Genomic DNA, 16,776 nt, shown 5'->3' on the forward strand with positions numbered 1-16,776 from the left:
AGCATCACACACATTTATAGGTACAATACAAAAGAGTACAACACTAGTCCGCAATGTGACTGACAGAACGAGATCGTTCACAAAAAAGATAAAAACTTTTACAAACACGAACACTACGATACGCACAATTGTTTACATTTCTAAAATAAGTAAACTAGAATAACTAGTAATCAATCATCGTCACCGTACCGTACCCATTGAATTGAAACAACAAAGTGGTACCTTTTAACAGGATTAAACTTTGCTTGGTGAGTATAACAGGTTCCCAGTAACTTTATCTTACGTAAAATAACAGTTTCATTTCATCTCGTAATCTTCGTAGAATTATGGTAAATGGTAATTAAAATGAATCGTTAGAAAGTGATGTTAGCGTGTGATATAACCGAGTTGAAAGGTGAAATTAAGTGCTGGGTGGATAACCTTGCCTCCGTTGGGTTCAGTCGTAGCCAAGCAAGCGTCGTATAGAAAGTTAGTTTCAGTTTCGCTTTAGTTCGTCTAGTTAGTGCTTGTGTGTGCGATTGGAAGTTAACAATGAGCTTTATAATTGGATCAACTATTTGTTTATCAGTGCTACCTGACAGTAAGATGTTTCAACCAGTTTTTAAATGACTAATTGTTAGATTAATATAATAATAACATTGTTATTATAGTGATTCATTCTCAAAGTACTATTTAATTGTCTCTAATAACTAGTGGTATTATTTAAAAGCAAATCTAAATTTTTTTTGTAGTTAGTCTTGTACCTATTCCTCAATACAATGGGTGACCATAAATTCTTGTTAAAATCTTCAGGTGAGCATAAACCGTTAGCTAGAAGGATGTCAGCTCCAGGATTGACATCGGAGGCACAGCTACGGTACCTCCTCCAATGGTTTGGGGAGTTCAGTGAGCTCCAGCGTGAGGACTTCTTGCCAGTGCTATCTGCAGCCTCTGGGGGCAATACCGACCAACTAGCAGCTACACTTGCTGCTCTCTCCTGTGAAGACAAGCCAGTTAGCCTGTTTCAGTGCAGGGTAAGTTTTAATTTAATTTTGTACTATCGGGTTGTCAAGTCTTAAAAAATATATATAAAATATACCCATCCATTTAATGGATGTAAAGATTTTTATATTAAATTTTGTATGTTGCAATAGTAAATTGTGCATTAAGAGGCATAAGAAGGGGATTACCAACGAGTCTATTAGAAGACCGACGCCAGAGGTAGAGGGCTTTTAATGACTCAAGTTTGAAATCCCCTTACGGCCCATGATACACACAATGATTTTCGTCACATTGCAAGGAAAAAACTGCATAAAATTAAATGATCTTGTGTCTAAACACTTCACAGGTTGGCAAAAGAAAAACGCTAAATAAAGAACTGAATAAAATAATGGCTACCCGCCAATGCAGAGGACCACAACAAAATTCGAAAATCAAAGTTTATATCGTACTGTCCCTCTCACTCTTGTATTAAATAATATTTGGGCCAGCGAATCGATACAAACTTCTATTTTGGAATTGCATAGTAGCCCCCCCTGATTGTCACTTTTTTTGAGTCATCTACCATAGATAATGCTAAGTTAATTATTCCAAAATGATAAAAAAATATTTACAAAAATAATTGCAAAACAATTTTATATAAATTTAGTAAAAATAACGAAGTTTCATGATGCATGGCAAATATTTATGGTATAAAATTGGGTTATATATAGTTAAGTTTTAAAGATGTAAATGAAACATTGGCTGACTTGTAACCTCTTTTGTCTGAAATAATGTACCTACTTAATTTTTTAAACTAAAATAATTATATCATACAGAACTCCCTTGAGACGAAAAACTATATGTAAATCCATAACTCCCCCGGAACAATTGAGGCCATCGTCATATAGTATACCTACAGGTATGGAATAACATCGTTGATGAGCAAGTGTGATGGAAAAAATTCCTAACCTAACGATGCAAAAAAATTGTGTGCAGCTGAACATTCGGTCTGACTTTGGCAAATAATCTACAGAATCAAAAACCAGAACCAAAATTTGATTTGTGGGCTTTTGTGCGGCATTCAGAAGCAATCAGGAGTGGCTCCTCCAATCTGGCATCTGCTAATTTTTCGTAGTTACATCACATAAAAATAGAGCACCAAAAAATAAATCTGAAAATTCAAAGTTCTACAGGCAACCTGAAAGTGTCAAAGTGAAGCCACAGATTACCCCCTCAAGATATCGCTTTTGTAAAATTTTGTACGATTTAGAGTTCACCAAATTAGGCGGTAGGGTCGGAAGTGCGGGAGACGTAACGTCATGCTAACGTCATCTTTTGCAGGTGGTAGGACCTTGTGCAAGGTCCGCCCGGATTGCTACCACCATCTTGCTCGCTAATCCTGCCGTGAAGCAGCAGTGCTTGCACTGTTGTGTTGCGGCGTGAAGAGTAAGACAGCCGGTGAAATTACTGGCACGTGAGGTATCCCATCTTAGGCCTCTAGGTTGGCAACGCGTCTGCAATACCCCTGGTGTTGCAGATGTTTATGGGCGGTGGTGATCTCTTACCATCAGGAGACCCACTTGCTCGTTTGCCATCCAGTCGAATAAAAAAAAAACTTGGCCATTTCAAAGTTGCGAATGAACTCGTGCCGTGCTAGAAAATAGTGTTGTGACATAAGTAATTAGATTACTGTCGACAAAATTATCGATACGAACACTTAAGTATTAGTTAGGTACTACTTGATGGATTTTAAGAATAGAATAATACTGTTAAAGCTATCCACTTATTTTTTCTCTCAAGGCATTGTGAAACCTACAAAACCTACAAAATTAATCATGATATGCACGAAAGGAAAAAACCGGCCAAGTGCGAGTCGGACTCGCGCACGAAGGGTTCCGTACCCTTATCAAGTAGTCATTAGCAAAAAAACGGCAAAAAAATCACGTTTTTTATATGGGAGCCCCCCTTAAATATTTATTTTCACTGTAACATGTTGCAGTGTAATAGTACTGTAACATTGCTAACTTATAACATACTCGATACGAGCTCGAGCGTTCATTAGCACACATTAGCATTACACGTGCCGCCGTTAGACAGTGACAGCAGGGCTACTACGAAACTCGAAGTTCGTGTCGTGCGGTCCCTCTGACACTTATACTATTTAATACGAGAGCGAGAGGGACGGTACGATACGAACTTCGAGTTTCGAGTTTCGTAGTAGCCCTGCAGTTATAGAATTTAGCACAGAGAGTGAAAGAGAGAAAAGGGATTGTTTACGATCGAGTGACCAGCGTAAGTAGAACTCCTACCGTGATAAGTTTTTGTTTTAAATTCGTTAATAATTGGCTTAACTGTTAAATGTAATCCCGTCTTTTTAGGGTTCCGGAGCCAAAATGGCAAAAACGGAACCCTTATAGTTTCGCCGTGTCTGTCTGTCTGTCTGTCTGTATGTCTGTCTGTCCGTCCGCGGCTTTGCTCAGGGACTAACAATGCTAGAAAGCTGTTATTTTGCACGGATATAAAGGTAAACTATGCCGACAAAATGGTACATTAAAAAAAATTCAAAAAAACAATTTTTAGGGTACCTCCCATAGACGTAAAGTGGGGATGATTTTTTTTCTCATCCAACCCTATAGTATGGGGTATCATTGGATAGGTCTTTTAGGGGGTTGCTAAGACTATTTTTGTGATATGTTTGCGAAATATTCAACTTTAAAGTGCAAATTTTCATTAAAATCGAGCGTCCCCCCCCTCTCTAAAATCTAAACCGGTGGGTAGAAAAATTTTGAAAAATTCAGGATGGTAGAAAGTATATCAAACTTTCAAGGAAAACTATAACGGGCAAGTTTGCTTGAGAATTACTAGTAGTTTATGAGTAAATAGCTGCCTAAGGTAAAAAATATAACTAAACTTGGAAGATTCCGTATAAAATACGAAATCCTTAGAAAAATATTACTTAATTTTTTCGTAATGGCTACGGAACCCTATTTTGGGCGTGTCCGACACACTTGTTGAAATTTGACTTATTAGCCGAGTTTCCACACCACCTCACTGCACAGTTAACCATTTTTAATGTTTTTCATGCCAATTGTTTTTAAAATAAGCACACGTACACGGTCCCGAATGTTGGTCCATACTGAACTTGCAATACCGCTAAGCCTCACTTATATTATTGAAATATAGAATGAGATCGGCGCATCAACCGCCTTCTATGCGGTATCTAAAGGGGGTAATCTGTGATTGAAGCCAAAGATTTGACTAGTTTTATGAACAAACCAAATGTTCAAGAAGGATAAGTTGGTTAATTAAACATAACTTTTATGTATAATTACTTCCAAACTTTCAACTTATTGAATAATCACTTTTATTTACACTAATATACACCATGTTATTTTTGATTTCTATTAACTTTGACACAGTAATTAACTTTTTGGCCAAATCGAAAAAAGTTTTTGGTACCATATTTAAATAGGCTAATGTACGCAAGTTTAAAAAATACAGACTAAAATAACCTTCAAATAGTTCCAGTTTCAGTCAAAACTGAAGCACGCCAAAATTCGGTTTTGGTGGCGATAGCAAATACCCGTTACAGCCACATGTTAAAAATAATCCTGTTTAAATTGTTATTAGGGTTAGAGATTATTAGTTCGTAGGGTTAGGGTCACTCACTACTAACTTGTGTCAGCATGAGTTAATTCGGAGTTAAACAAATGTACATCCTACGGCTGATATGATGATGATGATGATTCAATTAAAATAAATTTGTTTACAGATTAAACTATTCAACGAGTGGTACCCCACATGGACTGCAGAAGAGCGAGACAGGCTAGTAGCAGGTGTCACGGAAACTGACCCAGACTTTGGAAAAAAACTTCAAGATATTCTTACTAATGGACTTCAAATGAATGGAGATCTCAATGGCACTAGCGAACTGCATTCTCCAATTGAAGAAGAAGATAAACAAGAAGTTGAAGCCGGGAATAGTGTAGAAGTAGAACAATCTGAGGAGACAACCGAGGAAAAAGAGGAAGTTGTTGTTACTCAAGATGGTAACATTCCTGTAGAAATAGCAGCTGCGTCTTAACCTTCTTCATAAAAAGCATATTTATACAAATCATATTTTATACAGTGAATCTCTTCTCAGCAGCTAACAAATCTTTTTAATATTTCAAATCATTCCTATTGCTATTAACGCTTTGTTTATAGCACAATGATACATTCCACTGTTTTTGCATTCCATATAAAACACATGTGTACATTTAAGAATAAAGGTGCGGACATTCTATTAAAACCCGACACCACGAAACGCCTGCGACACGCCATCCAACGCGTGTCAGTACTAATCAGCTTAGTCACATATATTTATAAATTATAATGGTCAGCTGCAGATACATGCGTCGGACGACGTGGCGTGGCGTCGCGTTTTAGTATGTATGTTTCCGCATTAAGTTAAGCAATATGAATCTCTAACTAATTTCTTTCTTTTTATATTTATAAATCATCTTGTGGAGTAATCTTTACTCGTTAACTTTATTACAAATACACCCGGGAGTTAATCAAGCCTTTTATATTGCTGAAATGACTTCGACGTTTCGACCACATTGCAGCGGCCAAGGTCATTAGTCTCAAAAATATAAAAGATGTTATTAACTACAGGTGTGTTAGTAAATATGAACTTGTGGATTAAGTGTGGGTCATGAAGTGTAAATGTTAGTAATCAGCTAATATCATTAACGTTATTATAAACTTTCATTGATATAAGAAATATTCTAGAGGCCAACAATTAACGTCTTAGTACAAACATTCAATGTGCCAAGGTTTAATCAGTATTTCATATCAATTATATACACATGTCTTTGTAATCATTCTTTACGAATATAGTGTGTGGTAAGATTGGAAGTGATAATAGGGTGCTGGTGTTAGAACGGCGTGTTGTGGATAAAGGAAGGCGATAAATATATTAAAAAACTGGCCAAGCATGAGTTGGACTTGCGCATCAAGAGTTCCGTACGTCATATAAAAGATCAGTCGGAAGGACATCCTGACAAACCTATAAATAACGGTCCTATCGTCTTTTCTTTTGAGCTCTGGAACTCTTAAGACAATTATACTATTTACATAACTTATTTCAATAAAAATTGGAAAATCGTATTTTGTAGTTTTTATTTCATGATTGTATTTGATACAAATATATAAAATAATACAATTCTTTACTTCGAATTGACTGTCTATTGTTGAATATACATTAATTTTTTGCTGTCTTGATGATTCCTGTATAGAGTTTTTAAATTATCGTTCATTATCATTTTTAGATTCCCAGAATATGTGGTAAGAAAATTGCGTCGAATTTTTTTTCACACAATGTCAAACGTAAATAAGCTAACATTAATTATGTGTACATAGAGTTATCGTTGTTTGATAGACTTCTTGTTTCTAATTAAGCATCTATTAAACAGAAGATAACAATGCAATTTAATACTATCCAATAACTATTGAACACCACAATCTAGTAAGCAATACATTAAACAGAGTTAATATTGAATGTACAGAAGCGGAATATTTTTGGTACTAAAATTGGTACATGCTCAAACTAACTCATCACATCTACCATGCTCATGAAATCTGCCGGCATCGGCTGCTGTTCTATTAAAAAATAACGTCTATAAAATATAGCTATGACATGGCACAAGAATCATTTATTTAGCAAAAATTTTAAAACACTACCTAACGAAGTTACGGGAATACTTATATCCCACCCCACATTTTGCCGTCGCTTTAGATTATACGGCGGAAACATTAAAATGAAAAGCGACCCGATAAACCGCAACGCGTGTTGGGTAGAGTTAATTAATATTTTCTATGATCAGAAATATCAGAACCACACTGCACATTCGCGTTGTATGTAGATTTGATAGTGTGTTCAGGCTAAACGCCTTCTACAACCACGGCCATCCATTCATTGTTGTAAGTATCTACCTTTCAATTATGTATCTAAAGTTTCTGTAACAATGCAATTCTAATCGCAGTAAATAATACAATTTGATTCTACTTAACACGCGTTGCGTTTCATCGCGTCGCGTCGTGTTTCCGCCAATCAATCTTACAATTTAAAATCAGTCAATGTCTTAAGGTCTCAGTTTGGTCATAATCCAGTCAACGTAAGCACCAACTCTGGTGTAAACGCCGGGCCAACCGGCGGTTCCGCAGGGTGTAGGTCCATAAGACACAACTCCTACGATTATCCAGTTGTTTACACGGGGTAGGCGGCCCATGAGGGGACCGCCGGAGTCGCCGCGACACGAGTCATGTCCTGCGGCGCCGCCTGCGCACAGTTGTCTATTGATGACGCGTCGGTTGCTTCGACTGTAGACGAGCTGGCACTCTGATGTGGTGACAACTGGGACACGGACTTTAAGTTTCACGTTTGATTCAGAACCTGCAAGCAATGTTATCAAAGTTAGAGATAAAAATTCGAAAATTTGAACCAATATTTACAAGCTTTTACTTAGTTTCACCTGTTATCTGATCTAATAATGAAATTCTAGTGGTTCAGCCCAGGATCGTCACCCCAAAGAAAGAAATCATCAAATAGGATCGATATGAAACTTGATACGGAAATGTACTTTGGATTACAATGGAGGTACAGTCAACAAAAAAAAGCTTGTAATACCAAAAACATTATTAAGAGTAGGTAAGTACCTATATACAGTTAGACAGAGATTTTATTATAAACGTGTAAAACACGGAACAAGCACTAGAGCTTGAATAAGCTTCGATTTTCCATTTCTAATTAGATACTTACCTACTTATCTTATCGGTCATGCGTTTTATAGGTGCTCTTTTGTGCCGGATTCTAAGTACCTAGGTAGGTACTTACCTACCTTAACCGGGGACGCTAGGTACTTACCGCTCCCCAGATTTCGAGACATTATTAAAAAGGTAGTTAACTTACGATATTCGGTTTTGCCCCAACCAGCGACTTCCAAGTCGTAATCTTCCCACATCGCTGTTTTCAGAGCATTCGTCGATGGCAAGCAGATCGGTTTGACCCAGGCTAAATAAAGGTTGATTTAAGTAGATAATTATGTGATAATGAATTCAGATCAGATATTCTAGTTTTTTTTTACATTAAACTACCAATAGAAAAGGCAGGTATATCCTTTTTGGTAGTTTTTGGTATAAGGAATATGAATAGTACAGCCGAGTTCAAAGGTATCTTTACATTTACGTTTTTAGGGTTCCGTAGTCAACTTGAAGACGACCGGATGGCCTAGTGGTTAGAGAAGTGAAGCTTGAGGTCCCCGGGTTCGATTCCCGGCCGGGGCAGATATTTTTATAATATAAAAATATCTGATATATTCATATTATGACATCTGCATCTACGAATGTTTGTGCTCGGGTCTTGGCTGTTTAATATGTATTTAAGTATGTATTTATCTATACATAAAGTATGTTTATTTTATCACTGTCGGCCTGACTTAGGTACGTTTGCGTTTTTATCTTAAATACTCGTACGTTTGAATTGAATCAAAAGTATTTGTATTATGTTATGTACTTAGTATTAATAAAAACAAGTTTTGGGCAAGAAATGTTATAAGTAAAGAATTATAGTTATTAGTATTTTCGTTTTAATACCAATAAAACTCCGTGGCCCTTATTTTCTTTTGAACAGTATATTTGAAATTACAGCTTTCTAGTACATTATGCTAGTACTAACGGTCTCTGAGCTTAGCCGCGGACGGACAGACGGACAAACATGGCGAAACTATAAGGGTTCCTAGTTGACTACGGAATCCTAAAAATGGATGTTAGGTGTTTTGTTATTTTTAAAGGCCTTCATCGTTCATAGCCCTTCTTCCTCTTTCAATATAGGGTAATAGACCACATCTGCACACACTTACAATATAAAGTTCTCACTTTAAATTTTCATTTAGGTACCTGAATACTGTACAGCACGTGCGAGCCGCAGCAGAGCGAGATCATTATGCTGGTTATCATCATAAGGGTCATAGCCCTCGTGAGCGATGATTTCCTCTATAGGCACGTCTTGGGGGGTGGCTGCGCAGTCGCCGTCGGAGCAGTCTATACTACTTGAGGTGTTCCATTCACCTAGGCGGACTTGGCTCCTGGAAAATTATCAGTTTGTAGTAGTGGAAAGATGGTTTCTTGACAGGCAAAATATCGGTAGATGGCGTTAGAATCGAGAGGTTCGTTTAACTTTACGTCTAGCTTGCGATTGACTCATTTAGTTATTTAACCAATCACAGATGTGTGTAAATGTCAAAGTTGTCAAACGGACCTCACAATACTAGCGACTAGCGCCAAACAATAGTAGATTGTTGCACCAAGCAGAAAGTTATTTACTATATAGCACCGAGTGCCGATTTGGAGCCCGAGCGTCAGCGAGGGCTTTAAAAAGCACGAGGGCAATATAAATTACCTACTTAATGCGAGGTGCATAATCTGCTTTTGTTTCAACTATTACAGGAATAGCAGACGAAAAAAAAACTCATGACTCTAAACATTAATAAAAATGAAATGTTTTTAGCAGTTAGTTTTCTATTTTTGTAAGTTTTCATTCGCACTCTCAAAAAATGACCATGTTTTTTTGGCAGTTAGTATATAATTATAGCAGATATTTTTACCCGCGATCTGTCAAATTTCGGATGGGCGCCAGGTTGACCAACTTAACATTAGATTTTTTTAGACTACGCAGGCTAATTTTATAGCAAAAATACTTGTGTTACCTCTTTCGTCATGCAATTAAAAAAAATCTAAAACAATGCAATAAAGGATTTTCATACATTTTTTCTGCTCTAGTATTTAGTGTGGTTATGATGAAATTAAAGCATAGTTGGAAGAAAAGGCTATTGCCTGTAACGTTTCTGCACTGAAAAAAAAGATTTGCTAACAGTAACAAAAAAAAATGTTGCTTTTAACATAACTTGAGTGACTACAAAACTAAGGCCTTAGCTAAAAGTTAGGTGGTGCCTTACAAAAACAGTTTTGCAATATTAGCATAATTTTGGTTCCTAATTAGTACCTAAATTTTGACTACTTGAGTAGCCAAACTAGTTCAGCTAGGTATCCTTTTTTTCAGTGTGACGGTCGCGATCGCAATCAAATGCCAGATTTCGCATACAAAAACTGTCATTTGACTGCGATCGTGAGCGTCAGAAACGGTTAGGCAATACGGCCTCTGCTTATCACAGAAATTCTTATTCGAAATGCCTTTAGGCTGAAAACTGAGGAGGCATTGACTAATGGCCCATAGTCCGGCAACACGGCTCCGAACTGAGCTCTCTATAAACTTAACAATTAAATAAGCTACTGCCCGGGGGCGCCCGGTAGCTACTGGGCACCGCGCGTGCCAGCTCAACTTGACCACTTAATTTGAATACCTCTTATATTTATTGATGTAAAGAAAAACGAGACTCAGCTTCAGCTATTAACTTTTCTTAAAAGGGGGTTTGGGAATTCTATATGTCTAACAAACATAATCTGTCATTTTGTCAGTTGTAGGTATCTAAAAGGGCGCCAAAGACAGACTCACCCGGGTGTAACGTTACTGACACTCGCGATCACAGTTTTCATTTGATTATGATCGCGAACAGTGCCGGTTTGAGCGCTTCCAGCGCCCTGGGCGAGATTTCCACGGGCCCCCAAGTTGGGAATTTTCTGTATCTACCTAAGTTTCGTTACTATTAGTCTATTACTTATTCTGTGGTCGTGGTTAAATACTAAGGGGGAAGAGGCTACAATAGAGAGATCTCTCCAGGCAGGGTTATGCCTGGGGACCGAAGTACGAAGGTAAAGCGTCGGAAGTTGTAGGTATATAAAGGTACCATACATGTGACCGAGTTGAGAAATTTCGATTGTAGGATTCGGTTGGAGTTTCTATATTTGCTCCCTAGATGGCGTTAGGAGCCGGTACAGATTTGCGTAGTAGCGACTGCACCGACAACCGGTAGACCCCAATCAAATATTCACCACTTACAGTCTCCAATCGCGTGGCAAGTCTTTTCCTTTCACGCAGTGCGCAGCCGTCAGGACGTACTTGGAGGATATGAGCACACCACCACAGTAGAAACCCCAGTCACGAGCTGTCAGAAACATATTTTTAATTAGCCTTTTTTGCGTCCCACTGCTGGGCACAGACCTCATATTGACTTGGGCTGTAGTTCTCACACGGAGCCAGGTCGGATTGGGAACTTAATTACTACGCAGGGTTCTCTGCTTGAGAGGTCATAGATCAAAGCACTGGGCTACCACGGCTTTTATAAATACTTACTTACTGTCTAGAGGAGAGTCAACTAGTGGCTCTGTGTTTTTTTACGTTTTCGACCCTCATTAGCTATCGGTAAAAGTCATGTTTATTTACTGCTAAAAAAAGAGAAATGACCTAACTAAATAGAAACAAAAAGATAAAAACCGGAGGTGTTCAGTTCAGTGATACAGAACAAATTGCGAACCAAATCAATAGCGAGTGTGAACGGCCCGCACGGGCACTACAGCCCAAGCCATCTTATTCTCTGAGGAAGCCTGTGCCCAGTAGTGGGACAAAGGCTGGGGACGATGGGCATCTTTTGGCTGATATGATAAGTAATTACTAACATTTGTCATAACGCAGGAGAGCCATCCAAGGGTGCTCGTCGATTTCCGTGAACGTTCCCCCCACAATTCTGTCATCATTCTGTACGCCGCAGACAGTGGTGTCAGGCAAAAGACTAGCGCCTTGACTCTGGGACGGAACACCCCCAAATCTTGACGACTGACTACTTGTCTCTTGTGAATGTAGGAATTCGGGTGGACAGCAAATCTGAAAAAACAAAGTCGAAAATAGAATCTCTTCCTTCTTAGGGTGAGAAAATTAACAAAATCATGGGAAAAAATACATGTAGTTTTGAAAATTTGTACAGTTATACCTTGCTGTATCCAGTTGAACATAGTAAAAGTCCTCAAGGGTGGGGGCTGTGCTGAGGGTGTAGGGGGGGGGGTTGAAGGTAGGTACCTTTATTCAGGTTTTAAAGCTCACATCTCGAATATTTGTTCGAATAGAATTATGATTACTTCAGACAAATGTGTCTACATAAAATTTCCGGCGAATTTGGTCCTCTTTATTTTTGCTCAGTAGTTCTGGTTCGTTGTTGGTCACAATTCTACCTAACACTCCTCCTCGCTAACGCTCGTCGTCGAACCTAACCACACATTTTGATGTCATGCGATAACTCTGCTTATCGTGTTTCGGCGAACAGTTGTTCGATCAACTGAAACAATTGCGAAACAAACAATCGACTAAAAGTAAATCTGCATATCGCCACATATCGCTATTCTTCCTACCGACTACTCGGCGAAACGAATAATAGGCGTAACGAAATTATACCAAACATATTATTGCTCGGCCAAAAGAAAAATCTGCGAATAGTTGTCTGCGAAACGAAAATCTGCATAATTAAACTCCGCGAAACGACAGGTCACCGTAACATCAACATAGGAAGCCATAGCAAAATCAAGAGAAACGATGTTTTTGACAATATATCGTTCGCCTACTACTCAGCTTGATCTTAACAGCCATCGATCGATACTCGCTTTTTGTAAAATCCAGCACCAAGTCCAAAGCTGATCTCTCCTCTCTCCCTCCTACTTAAGTGTCAGCAAGTGGCTGGGTAACGAAATGCCTTCCGAAATGTGGGGTTGGAAGCGAGGAGCCAATTACCACCACTGATTCGCTGCTGAGGCTCATGTACTAACGATGTAGGTACATGTAGATATCATAGAAGTAGAAGACGAAGATGTTGATGTAGAAGACGATGAATAAGATAATAGAGACAGACTGGTTCTATTTTTCTATTCTTAAATAAACTTTTCGTTATTCTTAAATCGTCTACTTTTTAAATCAGTTAAAACTTACACAACCCCGTAGCTCCTAAAGTATAAATCGTAGAGAAATAATAAATATGACCAAATTTGTAGGAAATTTTATGTACTTAGAAACTTTTGTCCGAAGTAATCAGAATGCTATTTGTACAAATATTCGAGATATGAGCAAAAACCTAAAAAAAGGTACCTTCAACCCCCCCTTACACCGCCAGCACACCGCCAGCACACTCCCCACCCTTGAGGACTTTTAGTATGTTCAATAATATATGTATACGTATGTTTTAATACTGCAAGGTATAACTGTACCAATTTTGAAAACTACACGAGTTTTTCCCCTGATTGCCCATATTCGGCTTTATTTGATCCTATTATCTTTGAAGTTGTTTTAAAACCGGCCAAGTGCTAGTCAGACTCGTGTACGAGGGAAATAAATACATGTACAAATTAGAATAACCTAATACGAGTATTCTATGCCTAAGATAATACAAATAACTGTAAGTGGAGGTAAGCAGCGGGTCGCCAAATATTTTTCAAACCAAGGTGAGTCGCGTCCTAAAAAAGTTTGAAAACACTGTTAGGGTAACAAACCTGAGCTGTCATATTAGTCGCTTGTCGTATCTGTCGTTACGAACGCGATCCTCTACTACTATATACTTAAGTAGAGCAGAGTGTGAGAACGGTGAGAGTCAAACAAAGGAGTAAGTAAGTCATAGAACAAGAGAGAAGCCTGCTGAAAGAACTGGTGAGTCAGAAGGCCGAGAATGTGCCAAACGAATTTGTGTGGACAGGGTCGGCTGTAAGGGGAGTTGTGAAGGACCGCAGCGGGCACAGAAACTCGTCATCAATGGAGACTAGAACTAGAACTAGATTTAGAACTAGAATTAGATTAGATTAGATAAGTACCTATGAGTACTTCCTCTCATCCGTTTGAACTTTGTTAAATATCCATCAATGATGTACATACATTTGCATTTTGATGTCTTGTCATTATGTCTTGGTTAAGAGTCAGGCAAGAGAAGACACAGTGTTTATGTAGAATAACGTAACACCCATCTTACAATTTAATATAGGTACTAGAACCGTGATAGAATCACATATGACTAGAATTATACGTGGCGACACTAACTAAAAGGGCGCTAATAAAAGCATGTTAAAAATAGTCTTTCTTGCGAGTAAATAGAATCGATAGTGTATATACCATAGCATTGCTATACTCATCGAAGCCACAATGAAGACTCTTCAACAGCCTTGTCAGTTGGGGCGTGTTGCCCTGCCGTAGACGGTCATGCAGGCCGGGGCAAGAAGTAATGAGCGTGACACATGGCGCGTCATTGTTGCATGTACCTGCAATTGGTCACAACATGACGTTATAAGTAGGTACATATTACGTAAGACCCGGCTTAGACCTGCAAAAAAAATCGAGCAAGTTGCATTACATTATGAGGCCGTAAAATCTACAAGTTTGTCGTGGTTTAGTGGTCAATCGAGCACCGCAATGTAATGCAATGCAACTTGCACAAATTTTCTTGCAGGTCTTATCTAAACTCGTTCATCAACTTAAATCAATTGTTAATTATTAATGGTATCGATCGATTTTAGATGTATAAAACTATTGATTGTCTAGAGTCTATGTCAACCAATAGTAGGTTTAAGGTAACTCAAGGAGATCAAATAAGTTCCTTGGTCTACGTCGTAGATAAATCAGTTTACTATAGCATCGATCGATTATTGTGTTAGAAACTATCGATCAGCGTCGACTAATCCGTTGATTGCTGTGGTAACCTGAAATCGGTCCCAGAATACTTCGTAACCTAACCAACAAAAAGTTGGAAAACCCCCGACATTGTCACTTCAAAGTGCAATATCTCAAAAACGGCTGAATCGATTTTGACAAAAAAGTCTAAGAACCATAGCTAAAAAACCTGCTTTGAAATAAAAAACCGCATTCAAATCGCTCCACCCGTTTAAAGAGCCAGGGCCTTAAGAGCTACAGTGCCACAGACAAACACACAGACACACGTAGCGGTCAAACTTATAGCACCCTTCTTTTTGCATCGGGGGTTAAAAAAGTGGTTGTCTAGGGAATGCCAGTTAGGTTTCTCACTTATATAAGTACCTATTACAAAAATAATTAATATTTAAAAGTGTGCACCAGTAAAAATAACCACCCTCAAATCACATTCAGGTCCCAATGTTCTAACCCAACTGTTTTAAAATTGTCTAGTCTAATAAAAAGCATAATTTACTTAAATACAAGTTTTAAGCTCGTCAACAAATTAAAAATGCACATAATTTATACTTTTTCTTATCCCAGGTTTGTATGAACTTTGGCCTTTGCAAAAGCTACAAAGCATTTGCCTTGTTTTGTTCACACGTTTTTATGTAGGTATTAGTTAGTTGATAGTGGGAAATTCCACGTTTACAACACGTTATACCCGTGATTGATAGTAGGTATTTCACTTACTCTCAAATCCAATAAAAAGTTAAGACAAAATTCTGCGGACAACAAAGTGAGGTCGGATTAAACTACACCATGCCTCGGGCTCGTACCAGTGTGTGTAAGTAGTTCAACTACCTAGTTTGTTTGCCAAAGTTTGGTTGCACTTGTATCACTCGTATGTATGCAGAGGGAAGGGTAGTTACCGGGCTTAATTAGTTAATTACTTACTTTACCTACCACTTGTAGAATTTCATCTATACATGTATATGTACAATACAATACAATACAAATATTCTTATACACCTACCTTTTCTTATGTACCTATTTCTTGTTTGGTTTTAGCTCTTACTCTGAAGCAGTACTTTGCATTTTTTTTTAAATAATAATTAGACGCCAGAAGATTCCTACAAACATAAGAAGCAAGTTCCTTTTTAAAAGTCAATTCAACCCCTGGTATGCTTAGGACGAGGATCCGCCAAATCCAGCCAAATTATTGGCTATCTTTTTGTTTTTTCTTTATTTAATTCATCAGAATTTGTGCTTATTACAACAGATGAAACATGCATTTTGTATTTTTTTAGTTGCCGCATACGAATGGTTAATGATGTTCAATGATACATACTTACTAAACAACATGAAAACGAAGCGGTAAACACAAAACAAGTTGTATTCGCGATAATAAAACACTAATAAACAAGACGGATGACTTAAAACCTGTTCATACTTACTTTGATCCGCGCTACTCGTCGCGATGGCCAACAGTGCGAAACAGAGGATCCGTGACCTCATACTTAATTAAAACTTAACTACAAATTAATAGACTACTAAACAGCGCTACTTGCACTACCGACAGCCCGCCTGCGACTGATGACAACCGGCCCTGACTTTGTGGGTGAATCCCAAAGGTTATCAACTTCAATAGCAAAATATATTATGAAACTAGGCAAACGATGTTGTGTCGAGTAGATTAAATTAACACTGATCTCGTACAGTCGCGTTATCCTTGTAATGTTTTCCACTCTTAAGTAATTTATGACATTATGATAATAATATGCTTTAAGGATGTAGGTAGGTATAAGACAGTGGTGTGGCGCCGTAAAAACTCGATTCCTGCCGGGTTGTCTGTCTTTTTTCTCTGACAAAGCTATGTGCACTTACTATGAGTATAGATAGTGCCACGAGAGTTGAAGTGAATGATTAATATGATTATATACACACACAGCTACATGAAGTACTGATTGCATAAAAGGAGAATTAATTAAATTAATGAGTGACCTCAACTCTGGTGGCACTACCTATACGAAGTGTTGTATACGAAGACATTAGTAATTCACACTTCTCTCAGAAAATAAACCCAATACTACGGGTTTACCTAACGGAACTTTTGTGTGGATATATAATGTGTTACAAAAACTTTTTATAGTTATGTTCGCCTTTGTACATGGACAAAATGGAACTCTCTTCGACAAAATGGAACTAACGCGGCTATCTTGCAA

The 16,776-nt window shown here is 38.0% G+C and overlaps 2 protein-coding genes across 3 annotated transcripts; one reads left to right on the forward strand and one right to left on the reverse strand.

Moving 5' to 3' along the window:
• Positions 1–26: 26 nt before the first annotated feature.
• On the forward strand, positions 27–6,111 carry LOC141432678 (uncharacterized protein C14orf119). Of its 2 annotated transcripts, none has more exons than XM_074094384.1 (3): positions 27–248; positions 793–1,013; positions 4,733–6,111. In XM_074094384.1, exons 2-3 carry the CDS (start codon positions 819–821, stop codon positions 5,042–5,044), a joined length of 507 nt encoding a protein of 168 aa, XP_073950485.1. In that variant the 5' UTR covers positions 27–248; positions 793–818; the 3' UTR covers positions 5,045–6,111. The 2 variants fall into 2 exon arrangements, with proteins under 2 accessions (XP_073950485.1, XP_073950484.1); XM_074094383.1 differs by lacking the exon at positions 27–248 and adding an exon at positions 319–580.
• LOC141432676 (CLIP domain-containing serine protease HP8-like) lies at positions 6,107–16,340 on the reverse strand. Its single transcript, XM_074094380.1, has 7 exons — positions 16,009–16,340; positions 14,039–14,184; positions 11,575–11,779; positions 10,958–11,063; positions 8,899–9,086; positions 7,913–8,014; positions 6,107–7,396 (listed from the first exon to the last, which is right to left on the reverse strand). The coding sequence occupies exons 1-7, from the start codon at positions 16,067–16,069 to the stop codon at positions 7,086–7,088; spliced, it is 1,119 nt and encodes a 372-aa protein (XP_073950481.1). The 5' UTR covers positions 16,070–16,340; the 3' UTR covers positions 6,107–7,085.
• Between the last annotated feature and the right edge of the window lie 436 nt (positions 16,341–16,776).

This window comes from Choristoneura fumiferana, chromosome 11, assembly GCF_025370935.1.
Source record: "Choristoneura fumiferana chromosome 11, NRCan_CFum_1, whole genome shotgun sequence".
Taxonomy (NCBI): Eukaryota; Metazoa; Arthropoda; class Insecta; order Lepidoptera; family Tortricidae; genus Choristoneura; species Choristoneura fumiferana.